General features: G+C 40.4%; 1 protein-coding gene across 1 annotated transcript in view; it reads right to left on the bottom strand.

Moving 5' to 3' along the window:
* ATRN (attractin) overlaps nucleotides 1-13,691 on the bottom strand; it is a 246,863-nt gene that overhangs the window by 148,089 nt on the left and 85,083 nt on the right. Inside the window, exons 5-10 of the mRNA XM_074992222.1 lie at nucleotides 8,871-9,076; nucleotides 7,613-7,781; nucleotides 6,266-6,356; nucleotides 5,163-5,406; nucleotides 1,780-1,963; nucleotides 156-310 (exon numbers count right to left, since the gene is read on the bottom strand). Coding sequence (XP_074848323.1) covers nucleotides 156-310; nucleotides 1,780-1,963; nucleotides 5,163-5,406; nucleotides 6,266-6,356; nucleotides 7,613-7,781; nucleotides 8,871-9,076 — 1,049 coding nt within the window. The remainder of the gene's footprint in view (nucleotides 1-155; nucleotides 311-1,779; nucleotides 1,964-5,162; nucleotides 5,407-6,265; nucleotides 6,357-7,612; nucleotides 7,782-8,870; nucleotides 9,077-13,691) is intronic.

A 13,691-nucleotide genomic window follows, 5' to 3' on the forward strand; every position in this document is an offset into this window, starting at 1 on the left:
GTAAACCAAGTTAAGTCTCTCCTTCCTATTTATGCATTCTTCTGCAGTATTCTTTGAGCACAATCTGCTATCATTTACCCAACAGTCAAATTCATCTTTTTAAAGGCAGTTCTCTCTTTGCATTTCCATAGAAAAGTTTTAGCATCAGAACTTACCAAAATCATATGCCATAAAATCTGAAGAAAAGCACTTAGCACCATGGCTCATTGATGTGTCATTGTGCGTATTTCCTCCGAACACCAGCATGGTTCCACTCATTATCACAGCAGTGTGTAAATAGCGGAAAAATCTACTGTCTTTAAGAATTGTCCTTCAGAAATGAAAACAGATTAAAAAAAAAAAAAAAAAAAAGAATAACTGACAACCACCAGACAAAGTGATTTCCAAACCTAACTTGGAAAGAGGTCTGTGGTGGCAAACCATTCAATTCCTCTTCTTTTCATAAAATACGCAACAGTCTTTTCCTTCCAGTCTGTGCCTTCCCTCCTATAATTTGATTTTCTCTTCTCAGCTGCCTCCCTGATACTTGGGCCAAAATTCCTTCCGTGGCAATCCACTGACATCTCTTTACCCAAACAAGGACGTAATACTACACACATCTGCCGCCTCCAATCTTCACCAAAAACAAGATTTTATGTACGCCCAGTAACAGGTGTTGAGCCAAAAGCTACCTTGGAGAAGTTCATGGCTACCCTCCTGATTATAAAACCCTAAGCAAATGCAAAAGATTGATCATTTAAATTGGATGTGGTCTCTCCCTCGTCCTAAACCGAATATCTTAGCTGAAGCTTCAGAACAAACACAGCCTGAAGATGAACACATGCAAAATTGGATACCTCATCCACCACTGACAGCATTAACCTTATGAGCATCTGACGAAGCATCAAATCAGCACAATTAGCAGTACTGAGAGCTAAACTGAGCACCTTGTCCACAATTTCACCATTGTTTTGAGAGAATAAAAACTAAAAGGTTTGGGGCAGAATACATAGCTAACTGAATATTAGTTTCCTGGCTGTGTGGGCACAATGCTGCTGGACATCAACACTATGATTGTAGTTACAGTTCCCTCCACACAGTCATATTTCTACAATCTAACACTCAAAGCGGCCCAATAACTCACTCTGATGTGGAGCAGAGAGCTAGGTTCTGCAGTGCTTCCTACATGCAAGGATATCAGCATTGCTCTGAAGGCTGGAAGGCCTTTTGAGCAAACAGCCAAAAGCACCGGCTGGAAGGGATAGGGGTTGGGGCTTTAAACACCATCCTCCTCGAAGGGGAGGGAAATGCTAAGAATAAATAGCTTGCCAGAAGACAGTTTAAGAGATCTTATGGGATATAAACACCAGTCCTCTGAATGGAAGGAAGTGGAAGCCTACATTTCCAATGTTAGCTTGGCAGAAAGGAGTCAGCTCGCAACCTGAAACCCAAGTCACAGAAAACAGTAGTATGGGTTCAGTTTAAGTAACAAGATAATACTTTGATAACAACAAGAAGTCCTGTGACACCTCATAAACTAACAGATATTTTGGAGCATTAACTTTCTTGGGCAAAGACCATTCATGCATCTGATGAAGGGGGTCTTTGCCCACGAAAGCTTATGCTACAAAATATCTGTTAGTCCATAAGGTGCCACAGGACTTCTACTTGTTCTCGAAGATACAGACTAACACGGCTACCTCTCGGATACTTGTCAAGATAATAGTTTATCATTCTGCAAACAGCTAATACTCTAATATAGTACACACAGATGAGATCATCAGATGAAAAGATACTTACCACATCCGTGTATCAACTTCATATTTGTACAAGTCATCTGCTAGCCTATACTTGTTGGCACTGAATGCTTTGTAACCTCCGTGGATGTAGATTGATTTGCTGTTTGGATCATAAACACTGCTGTGACCATACCCTCCATGCACCAAAGCTCCACTTGTTCTCAAAATAGTCCATGTATGTGTTGCTAAGAAGAGAAAGAAACTTTTATGTGACAAAGGACAAGTAAAGTATCAGCACTGAAAACCAGGTCAGTAAGTTTCTCTAGAAAACAGACTTTCCCTTCCTTACTCAAAACCGTTAGCCTGGCACACGCCATAGCTGCAGACCCTCTCTTCTCTCTTTTACTCTTCAGGACACAACCTGAGTTACCCCATGGAGAAAAAAAAAAAGGGGCCTACTCAGTGGGGAAGGAGGCTGTCAGATTATTTTCATTGGATCACAGGCATCTCCTCCAAAAGACATTTATTAAACTTCAAAGACAAGCCATGAGACTGAGAAAGTAAAGGCGTTAAAATTATCCGCCACATTTCAGTGATATCAATTAGTAAAATGACCTGCTTTGCTAGGGTAAGAAGTGCCCTTACTGAATATTCTATAGATAGGGCCCTACCAAATTCACAGACATGAAAGTGCTTCACAGACTATGGAATCTGGTCTCCCCACTTGAAGTCTGGTCTTTCGGGTGGCTTTAACCTCTAATATACAGATTTAATGGGGGAGACCACTGTTTCTCAGACTGGGAGTCCTGGCACAAAAGCGGAATTACTATAGGAGTCACAGTATTGCTACTTTTATTTCTGCACTGCCTTCAGAGCTGGGAGCCGGACAGTGGCAGCTCCTGGCCAGACACCAAGCTCTGACAGCAGCACCCACCAGCAGCAGCACAGAAGTTAGAGTGTCAATACAATACCATGCCACCCTCACTTCTGAGCTACTACCTTTGGAGCTGGGCAGTAGCTAACTGATGACCCAGCTCTTCAGGCAGCAGCACAAAAGTAAGGGCAGAAATACCACACCATCCCATCCTTACTGCTGCACTGCTACAGCAATAGGTCTGCCTTTTGGTTGGGAGTCCAGCTCTGCAGAGACCACTCTCCAATTGTCCAAGTCTGAAAGCAAGGTTGCTGTCAGCAGCAGCACAGAATTATGGGTAGTGATACTACAGGCTCCCACTTATAATAACCTTGTGGCCCTCTGCCTCCCACAACTCATTTTCAGTCAGAACCCCTACAGTTCAAGGACTATGACATTTCAGCACCACGAAATTTCAGATTTAAAATAGCTGAAATCATGAAAACCACAATTTTTAAAAACCGACGTCCGGAAAATTAGCCACATGAATTTGGTAGGGACCTAACTATTGATTTAAGGAAGTAAATGTAGAAGCCAATTTCACTGGTATGTACATTTATAAAGAATGCCAGGCTGGTGCCTAAACTATAGTGTCCTTTGTAGCTATGCTTGATTGATGGCCTTAGTTCTTCATTAACTGGAACAACAAGGCTTGGGATAATAAAGAAAGCACAATGCGACTCAGAGAGAAGTGTTTAACCCATCTAAACACCACAGATTTTTTTTTTTCAGCCATGTGAAGAGCAAAGGTGGGAGGAGCAGAATGGAATGTCATGCAGCCTTTAAGACAGACAAGAATAGGAAGAAACCAAGTAACCTCAGGATTCTGACAGCTATGCAGAGAACTCCTTCCCAATTAATGAAGGAAATGAAAGGTTAAGCTTTGCAAATTTATCTTTGTGGGTGTATATAAGAACTAGGAAGAAAATCATGCCTCAGCTCCCACATCGTAATTTTTGAAAGCAGCAGACTCTAGCTTTGATGACAAAGACTCCCCTAAAGAACCAAGTTTGTCTCTTGGTTTGTTTCTATCAGAATCACTGCCTGTTTGACCATAAATGAAGCACATCAGTTATTCTTGTATCAGGAAACTATAAGCTTTCTAGAAACCAAAAAAAGTTTTGCACTGTTTTTATTTAAAGGAGAGGGTAGCAAAGACAGAAAAATGCTTCTTCCTAGTTTTAGTATGAGTCTATTTTTTGTCAAAGTAATACAGAGAATCTGAATAAGCTCTGAGGGAAATTTTGTTCTCCATATTGGCCCTAACCTCAGATGCCATCATTCAACATGGCAGCCCAGAAATCTTGTTTCCTTCTGCTCGCTTCCTTAAGAAATTCAAAAATTCCTATAACCAGCCATTTTAGATACAGTAACTACATCCCAGAATGTTACCTAATGCCACAGTATGCCTAGATTAAACAAAAAGTTCTCCAAGTAAATCAAAAAGCCAAACTAATTTCAGGACTGTGACATCCCATTTAAAGGAAGACTAGTAAAACAATCCAGCACTGGCTGACTACAAGATTTGCTGCAACCAGATGATGAGTACCACTAAAATAAAGACAAAACGTCAATTAATTCAAAAAGTAGAATAATTTAATAATGGAAAGCAGTGGTCAGAGCAAAGACACACATGACTACAATGCATAAACCAATAATATCCTGCAAAATTATGATTTGCTGGTTTATAGTATGCTAACGCTTACAGGCACCTACTGAGATCAGTGTCTTGCCATCTTAGATATTGTATATGACACAGCAGCCCGTCTGGAAGAGTTTACAGTCTAATTTTCTTTTGCATGTCTCTAAAAGCTGATGAACTTCTGAGACATAAATAGCTTTTGGTGAGGTTATGCGTATGTATGAAATACAAACAAGAAATGTGAATGCAGACTTCCCCAAAGAGAATGATATTATGCAATGTTTTATCTGGACTCTAAGTACAGAAAGCAGCAATATACACAAGAGGAAAGGTCCCCCCCACACCCAAGTGAAGAACAACTTTGTTATAAATTCATTTTATAATGACTCTGACTTAATCGTTTACATATTATGCATAATGAATCCTACTACAAAACCGATTTTGTAGCTTTCTGAAGTTCAAGAAAAAAACATGGAGTTTGATGTCTCATTCTGGAAGCATGTTGTGGAGACAGGACAGTTAATCATACATAAATATGCCATTTTCGTGGGGACACATGCCTATCTGACCCTTCCGACCATCGAGAAAGGCTCTCCACAAACCCTGCAAGAGTGCAGCGTTCTTGGTATTTTAGTTAGATTTTTACTTTGCTGTGTATTTTTGGAATGCTTTTAACAAAACTAAAAGCTGCTTCATAATCAGTTAGATTTGCCTCATAGTTCATTACATTTTTATCACATACATGAGATAGCCTTAAGGGGCGTACATAGATCAGAAAAAAAAAGGAGGAACTTGATCATGAATAATTTCAATATACTGGTTTTGAATGGATTTGGTTAATGGATACAAACAAGGCTGAAATACAAGAAAGTGGTAAGACTGTACCTACCAAGGTTATATTCCTGCACATTGCTGATATATCCATAGAGAGGGCAGTGCCCAAAGATGACAAGCATAACAGCGCTTCCATCTTCCAGAGTGACAATGTGTGCTGAGTGACCAACAACTGCATACTGCTCCTTGGCTTTAGGGATCTCTTGAACCCATGACTCATTGTGAATATGGAATACCCAAAGCTGATTGGTCACATTCCCTGTTGCATCTATTTTTCCTCCGTACATGTAAATTTTGTTCTGCAAAAAAAGTTGGTTTAACGATGAAATTGTCAGACTTTTTGGTCATTTAACACACAACACAGACAAAAGAAACAAAAACTGCTATGGTTTATACTTCCCCAACAAATGTCCACCACATATCGTGCAACCTGTAGAAGATTTATACTAGTAACGCCTGCTGATCCTAATGAAAGTAAAATAAGTCACCAGTCTCAAGCATTCATTGAAGAACCACCCACTGCACTGATATTAAATCAAAACTAAGAAAAAATGTTTCTCATTTTTCCTTCTTAAGAATTTGAATTCTTCTCAGCCTCACTCCGGAAAAGCAGTACTTTAAGTGTACCTTCTGATAAAATTTAACAAAGCCAACACAAATCTAGGGCAGTACCTTTCCATCTATTCCTGGTCTTATTCAATTTTGTTGTCAGAAGCATAACAACTTAGGAAATCATCCTCACTTCCTCCCCTCCCAACCACGCCTCCCAACTCCCAAGGTATATTTCCTCTACTCCAACAAAAATAAAAATGAAAAGTACGCTAAACAGTCTCTGGCTACTAAGTAAGAAAAGCACCTTAAATTATTTAAGCAGCAAAGATCTAACAAAAGATGACATTATGCCAGCATACAAATGATACATCCAGTCAATCACACTTTGCGTATATTTGCATTCACAACAAAAATTCAAACGCAGTGTATATGACACTAAATTTAACTGTCTGGTAGGACTACCTTAAAGTGAACTTCTGGTATTTTTAATCCTTGGGCTGCCCTTTTCACTCAGCTAGGTAAACAATGATTCTCCCTAAGCATTCAACAAGCAAAAAACTGAAACAGGGGAAAGCAAGATTCCATTAGAATTGATAAATTATTTACCTCATGTAACGCCAATGAATGACCATATCTGATCTCTACCGAGTTCACGGTGCTGTTCAGTGAAAGCCACTGCTCAGAAACAAGGTCATACCTGTATGACGACAATTTGAGATTTTTCTGTGTAATTTCTATACAAAATTACCTTTTCTTCTCAGGATTTGACAGGAAAGATATGATTGTAAAAAGTGTGAAGATACATTGTTTATAAATAAACCTTTTACAAATAAAAGGCAAGGTATAAGCCATACACGTCAAACAAATAAACTTATGTGTTCATGATAACTGCAATACTGTTCTTCCCTTAATAACAACATTCACAATGCAGCTATGCATATTTATGCCAACTGAAACAGATGGAAGCTACATGTATGAATTTTATGGCAGAACTTGGTTCTAGGCCAGTACGTTGTTCATTTCCAACATTAGCTAGGTCTAAAGGTGGTTTGAAAACTTTCCACACTGAATAGTAGCTTGCACTTAATGATAGTGGCATAAATGACACAAAAGATTTCACAACAATGGGTGTCACCCTCATTTTACATATGAGGGCACAGAGTTCAAAAGGCTTGCTCCAAGTCATTCAGTGAATCACTTTTGAATTGCCTAGTGCCAAGCAGATCCAACAGGGACAAATCCCAGTCTGGTGCCATAAGTTCAAATGTCCATTTCAATAGCTAACAAAGCTTCATTAAACAGTCACAGCCTGAAGTCATGCAGGTGAAATAGGAGAAAATGAAAATGTTTTATTAGAATGAGTTAATTCAGAAGCCCTCTCAGAGGTAGTTACAAATAAATAAATAAAAAGGAAACACACGTCTCATAGAACTTGAAGGGACACAGAATCACAGGGACCTTGGAAGATCATCGAGTCCAAACCCCTGCTCTCTTGGCAGGACCAAGCACCATCCCTGACAAATTTAAAAAAAAAAACTGTTTTCCCTTGATCCCTAAATGGACTCCTCAAGGATTAAACTCACAACCTTGGCTTTAGCAGGCCAACGCTCAAGCCAATGAGCTGTCCCTCCTTATCAGCCTCATTAAAGGTTAGGCAAGACAGAACTTGTAGGGATTATGCATGAAAATACAGAGAACAATAAAAAAAGATAGTACTACAAGGAGGCTGGCGTAAGTCAGCAATTACTGAGAACTTACGGAACACTGGGATTCTGTAAAGTTTTCCAAAACTAATTTCCAGCTCTCTCCCACCAAACATTAATCAACTCATATGGACAGATCCTAGCTTTAGGTAAGAGTGCAGGTTTGGACACAGTTTGCAGGGTTACATTTTCTAAAATTAATTCATGACATTTAGCTGGAAAACACAAAGTGATAGCAAGGTTTACTCACGCTAACACCATATGGGAATCGGAATGATTGAACATGTAGCCTCCAACCACCCACATCACATTGCCGTTGACAACAGCTTTGTGAGATGCTCTGGGAAGCTTTGGACTAGAGTATTCCTCACGAGTCCAAAAGGACCGATTAGCTGGTACAGGGACTGCACAGCCAGGACCTTTTAATGAAAAATAAGTTTAAAATATTGAGAAAAACATTTGTATAAACATATTTAGATGACCATTTATGGATAAAATAAAGCTTATAGCTGCACCATAGTCAGATGAAATTATATTGCAGATTTCTCAGCCTAAGTCAAATACACCCTCAAAACCATAAAAATTCTTGAAGCTGAGGATTCAGTAAATGGAAATCTTCCCCCTTTGTCAGTTCTTAACCAAGCCCCCGCCAATATGCAATTCATAATTCCTTCTCTCAACTAAAATTGCAGTGTTGCTATGCGCTGTCCAGCAGCTGCTGTGTTTAACCCTAGAGAAAGCTGTATGGCAGTATTACAGTAAACTCTCTTTTAACCAGCATTCAAACAATCAGACTTCTCTATTAACTGGAATTAGGTCCCATGTTTGCGTGCCTGGTGGCTCCTCCACTCTCCCACCCAGAGCAGGAGTCCCCGACCCCGACCCCCAGAGCATATTAACCTCCTGCATATCTGGCATACTGGAATATCCAGCAACCTCCTGGTCTCAGGGCTGTCGGATGTCAAAGAGTCTTCTATATACACATTCACTTTTTAAAGCATTTGGGGATTTTACATGACTAATTTTATCACTTAAAATATACTTATAAAAAGAAAGTCTTACGTGAAAAAGTAAACATTGCAAGAGGTGAAATTATACGGTGTTTAATTAAAATGAAGCACAGAACCACAGCAAGGAACAAAATTAGAAACAAACATGTCTAATCTATTTTTGAGACTTGCTAAATTCTACCTGAAGGCTCAGTTTTGCCTTCAGACACAACAATACATCCTTGCATGTCTTCTGAGATTCACATTTTACTTCCTCACATGGACAAGCAGAGTGGCAGATTTTTTTTATGAGATACATCAAAAAGCAAGGCTCTTATGCACATAGGTGAAAAAAGTACAGCTGGAAGGACAGTAGAATTAGAATGTCTGCTGAGTGAAAACATCTGCCAGGCACTAAAATCTCAGCAGCAAGCAATCATGACTTAAATGTCAATGTCACATAGGGAAAAAGCAGCCCCCTCTTAAAAAAAACTTCTTCCTGTTAATCCAGGCACTTACCTTGCCAGTCTGAATAGCATGAGCATCCTTGGGTCCCATTCCAGTTGCACTGACCTCTTTCAGGATAACCACAATCATCTGTGCAATAGGGAATATCACAAGCCTCTCCTTTCCAGTGTTCAGAACATTCGCATTTGACAGCATTACTGCCATTACCAAGTCTGCACTCTCCTCGGCCAGAACAATTATTGGGACACATGTCAAAACTGTCAGGGAAAACAGTAGTTGTCAGTACTTCAGTCGACTACCAAGTCATGCCTCCTCCTACACGAAGAACGGTAAATAAACAGATGTAAATGTTTGTTCTACATTTCTGTGCTGACATAGGATTTGAAGTTGATTTTGGTCTAGTGAATATTCAAGTAGGAATATGAAGAATGATTTCTGTAACTGAGTCCCAAATTAGGTGAGCTGATGAGGAAACATTAGATGATTCACTAAGTTCTCAGCGCTCAATAGAACAAGTGGTATTTTGTTTGGAGTCCCAAAATAACTGGCAGACAAGTTACGCCTTTCGGATTTGAAAAAAGTTCTGTTGATCTGGTCCACAGTTGAATCAGCTGACTCTCAAGTGAAATCCACAGCAATGTTTCTAAAACAATCAACATACCTGCCAGTCACTTATAGTGAACAGAAATCACCTCAATGCCACTACAAATCAAGGATTTCATCAGTTCACAGAGAGCTTTGTGCTGTGTGATTCATGCATCAGAACTATAGCCAATGACACTTCATCTGGGACTCAACAAATGAATTGCAGGATTCTTGTCAGTAACCCAGACACACGTATGTCTTTGGGTCACAGTGCACACAGCTCTCGACTGGAATCAACTATGTCAACACTATTATTATTACTCATAACTCCATTATTTTCTAGCAATATCTGTTACAAGTTCACATTCAGAGGCCTTATTCTTCATCACATCACGCACAGCGGATGTTTAATTAACCACTGACCTTGCATTCAACACCATGAATCAAAGATAGGAATTGCTATCCAAAAATCCCATTGCTCTCCACAGAGGGGCTGACTTGCTAATTTTCTCAGGGTTGCTTGACCTCCACTCAAGCACAGGCTCCGCCTTACCCCACCTCTTCCTCCCCCTACTCTACCTCACCCACAAATGTGCCCTGCCCTCACCCTCTCCCTGCCTGCCCCATGACTATCACATCCCCAGAGTTCCCTACACACTGCTGAACTGATGGCTACTGGGTAGGAGATACTACAGGTGGAGAGAGAAGATCTGATCAGCAGGACTACCAGTGGGTGCTGAGCACCCTTTTTCATTTTCCCATGTGTATTCCAGACCTGGGTCACCATCCAAGGAGTCAGCACGGATGATCCTGTAACAGATTAAATCAACTACACCAAGACTAACTGAAACAAAAGGAATTCATTCTCACATAGCAACTTCAGGACTGATTATTTCCAAGCAAATGTATTAATTGCGTTGTTATGGAGTCTCCTGCCAGTGTCAAGATATGAAAGTCACTTTGTTTCAATTATCAGAGAGGTAGCCGTCAAAAATAAACTCACACATGATCAACAGACGCATCCATATCTCAGGCAGACAGGCCTCCTGGTTTTGTCACAGCCTGCTGTGCTACTCTCTTGACTCACATTTCTCTTTAGCTTTTGTCACGGTTAGAACGTAGTACTGGCAGCTGCCAGTAGATGGTATAATGGTTTTTGGTATGAGAGCGACCAAGATTTTTAAAATTAGTTGTCTAAAATAAGGCTTTTGAATAAATTTCAGCATGCTTCTTGAAAGTGCTGTGTACCCACACTTCCACCTGCAGTCAGAGCTGCTGGCTGCTCAGCACCTGTAAGAACACCCATTTATTAAGGTGCTTAAGTAAAAAAGCAGTTTCTCTGCTCTTGATGTTCACACCTCCACATCAGTTACCCATAATGGGCCACATCCTCTATGACTGAACTGACTTGATCTCTCCTCTCCTGATGTTCACAACTCCACATTAACTGCTGCTAACCAGCCGCATCCTCCCCGACTGAACAGGCTTTTTCAACTCTGGCCCTCCCCTTGACTGACACTCCCTCTTTAAACCCACCTCTGAAACCCCCCGCCCCCCCATGCATCTGACCAAGTGGTTCTTTGCCCAACAAAAGCTTATGCTTCAAAATATCTGTTAGTCTAGAAAGTGCCACAGGACTTCTTGTTTAAGTATAGACTGGAAATCTTGGCCGGCAGATTTAAGCATAGGGGTCTCTAGCAGACAAAGGAAAGCCTTGAAAGACACAGATGGCTGTATATAACATGTCTCCCTGAGTAAGCAGCTCTCCATCCACTCCCTTCTGATTTTCTTCCTATTTAAACAGCCAAATAAGATAATTGATTCATACAGCAAATCCATTTCATGGGCTGATCCACTTTTTATGTCTCCGGGTACTTAAACTATTTCTGTGGGCTCTGTGGCTGAATTTCTTTATGTAACCAACCTTAAAAATTACCAAGAGCTAAAATTCCTGTACAAGAATACAATACCACAACAACGTTAACCCAGGAACCTCTCCCAGCCAGCAGGGGCAGCAGCGGGGGCTACTGCACTCACGAAAGCAAGAACTTCAATGAAATGTTCATTGCCAAAAAGTACATCTGCTATCATGTATACACTTATGCCTTTTACTTATGTATCAAAAAGTGACCATTCTGAAAATCACTAACCCAGGGCTGTGGCCACACTTGGCCAAAACTTCAGGCGAGAGGAATAAGGGGATTTCGAAATGTGCGGGGTCCTTTAGAAAAGCACCCCCACATATCCACGGCTGGAAGCATCCTAATGCTAATAAGGCACTGAACATTCAATTCATTAGTAATCTTTGAAATGGCCATTGGCATGGCCATTTCAAAGTTTTGGCCAAGTGTGGCCACAGCCCATACGTTTAAAAACGATGTTTGCCATGAAGTATATCATAGAAAATGTTTACCAAGAACTGATGCATGATGCTTCCTATAACTATCAACCAGGAAAACAACTAAGTTTCTTCAGAGTCATTAGTCCCAGGGGGTAGCTAGGCTAATGCAGTCTAGTAAACAACAGGAACTAAGATGGTCTGAAGCTTCATAGAGATGCCTCTACACATTTATCTTTACAATAGATTTAGTTTCGTGACCTCAGGGTAATTCTCGTGCAAGTGCAGAAATATGGGAAGGAGAAGGGAAAAAAATAATAAATCCTATGCATAAAAGGGATAAATTTTATTGACTTCATATGATCATTATACAAATCTAACATTTGTCAAAAAAGTCACTACTACTCTTGTTGCATTTACCCATGTTTACAATCCACATGTAAAATTAACACTAGTGATACAGACATTATGTGAATTATATGATCAATTTCCCTCAGTCTTCTAAATAAGCTATTTATTAAATCAATGTGTTAAGCCAGCCATTACAAAAAGTTCACATGAGTATATTTACCATTCAATAAAGAGTAATGGTGGATTAAAACTTAAATTAACTTGTAGTTCCATGTTTCAAGGACAACTGCAAGTACCAAGAGAAACAGAGAAAAAGAACGATAGATAAGACAGGAAGGGACCTCCTCGGTGTTTGAACCCAGATCCTTGCTATCTTAGGCAATACCAACATACAAAGCTTTGTCTTACAATTAGTTGCTTGCTCCCACTTCTCCTGTTTGACCACTCTTCCAGCACCTCACTTCTCTGATGCTTAGAAACCTTCTAATTTTCAGCCTAAACTGATTCCTTACCAGTTGAGGTTACATCTAACATTACACAACAAATTTCAAATTTATTAAAGTTGACTTTTTAACACTGGGTTTTATAAAGTCGAAGTTGAGTATCTGCACCTCCCCACAAAGCCAACAGTGTACCCCCACTAAATCGCCCAAGTTCAACTGCTGCAGCAGTGCATTGTGGGAATGGCGCCTGAGGGGGTAGGGGGGGAATGGGATGCTACCCTGTACCAATGTGCAGCATGGAAAAAGTTTCTCAACCTCTCCTACAAGCACAACCCCCACAGACCAGACACCATGAGGGGGAGTGGGCTGGGGACTAGACCACTAGTCAAACTGAGACCCTGGCTCTCCTGATGGCTCCATGCTGGGGCTCTCTGAAGTGGCTAGACGTGATCGCCACATTGATCATAAAGAAATTAATTCAAAATGCTGAGTTTTCTGCTTCCTACTTCCTGCACACATGGAGAGCATGGGGAGTGAAAGTGGACAGAACACACACTTGTGGGACACCTCTGGAGCCCAATAAAATTGATTTAAAATAATGCTGTTTCCTCACTAGCATTAACACAACCTTTCAAATGAGAACTTGGGGTTATGCTGTATCAGATGATCAATGCAAGTAGGTCAACTTTATCACTCTTTCATTTGACTTAATGGTATTTGCAGTGAAGACAATCACATTGTAAAATTGAGCTAACTGCCTCTCATATCTCACAGAGCTGGGACCTTGAGAGGTCGAGTCCAGTCCCCTGACCTCTTGGGCAGCACCAAGCACCATCCCTCCCCCACCTTAAAATTGCCTTTTAAAAAGCCTTCAAAATCAACTTTATGCTATGGTGTAGACATAGCCTGATACCCATTTTTTGCACCACCATAGTCTTTTAAAAATTTTATATACCCAAGTTTACCCAAATTAGCAAATTACCCTGGGGTTGCCACTTTCCCTCCAACACATTCATTTATAATCAAAGTCCCTTTCAGCCTTTACTTTGCTTTGTTGATCAAGCCAAGCTCTTTTAGACTTGTCTTATAAGATGGGTTCTCCATATCCCCGATCATCCTAACAGCCCTTTTCTGCAGCAGTTCCAGTTTGAATTC

This window comes from Carettochelys insculpta, chromosome 4 (assembly GCF_033958435.1).
Source record: "Carettochelys insculpta isolate YL-2023 chromosome 4, ASM3395843v1, whole genome shotgun sequence".
Lineage (NCBI taxonomy): Eukaryota > Metazoa > Chordata > Testudines > Carettochelyidae > Carettochelys > Carettochelys insculpta.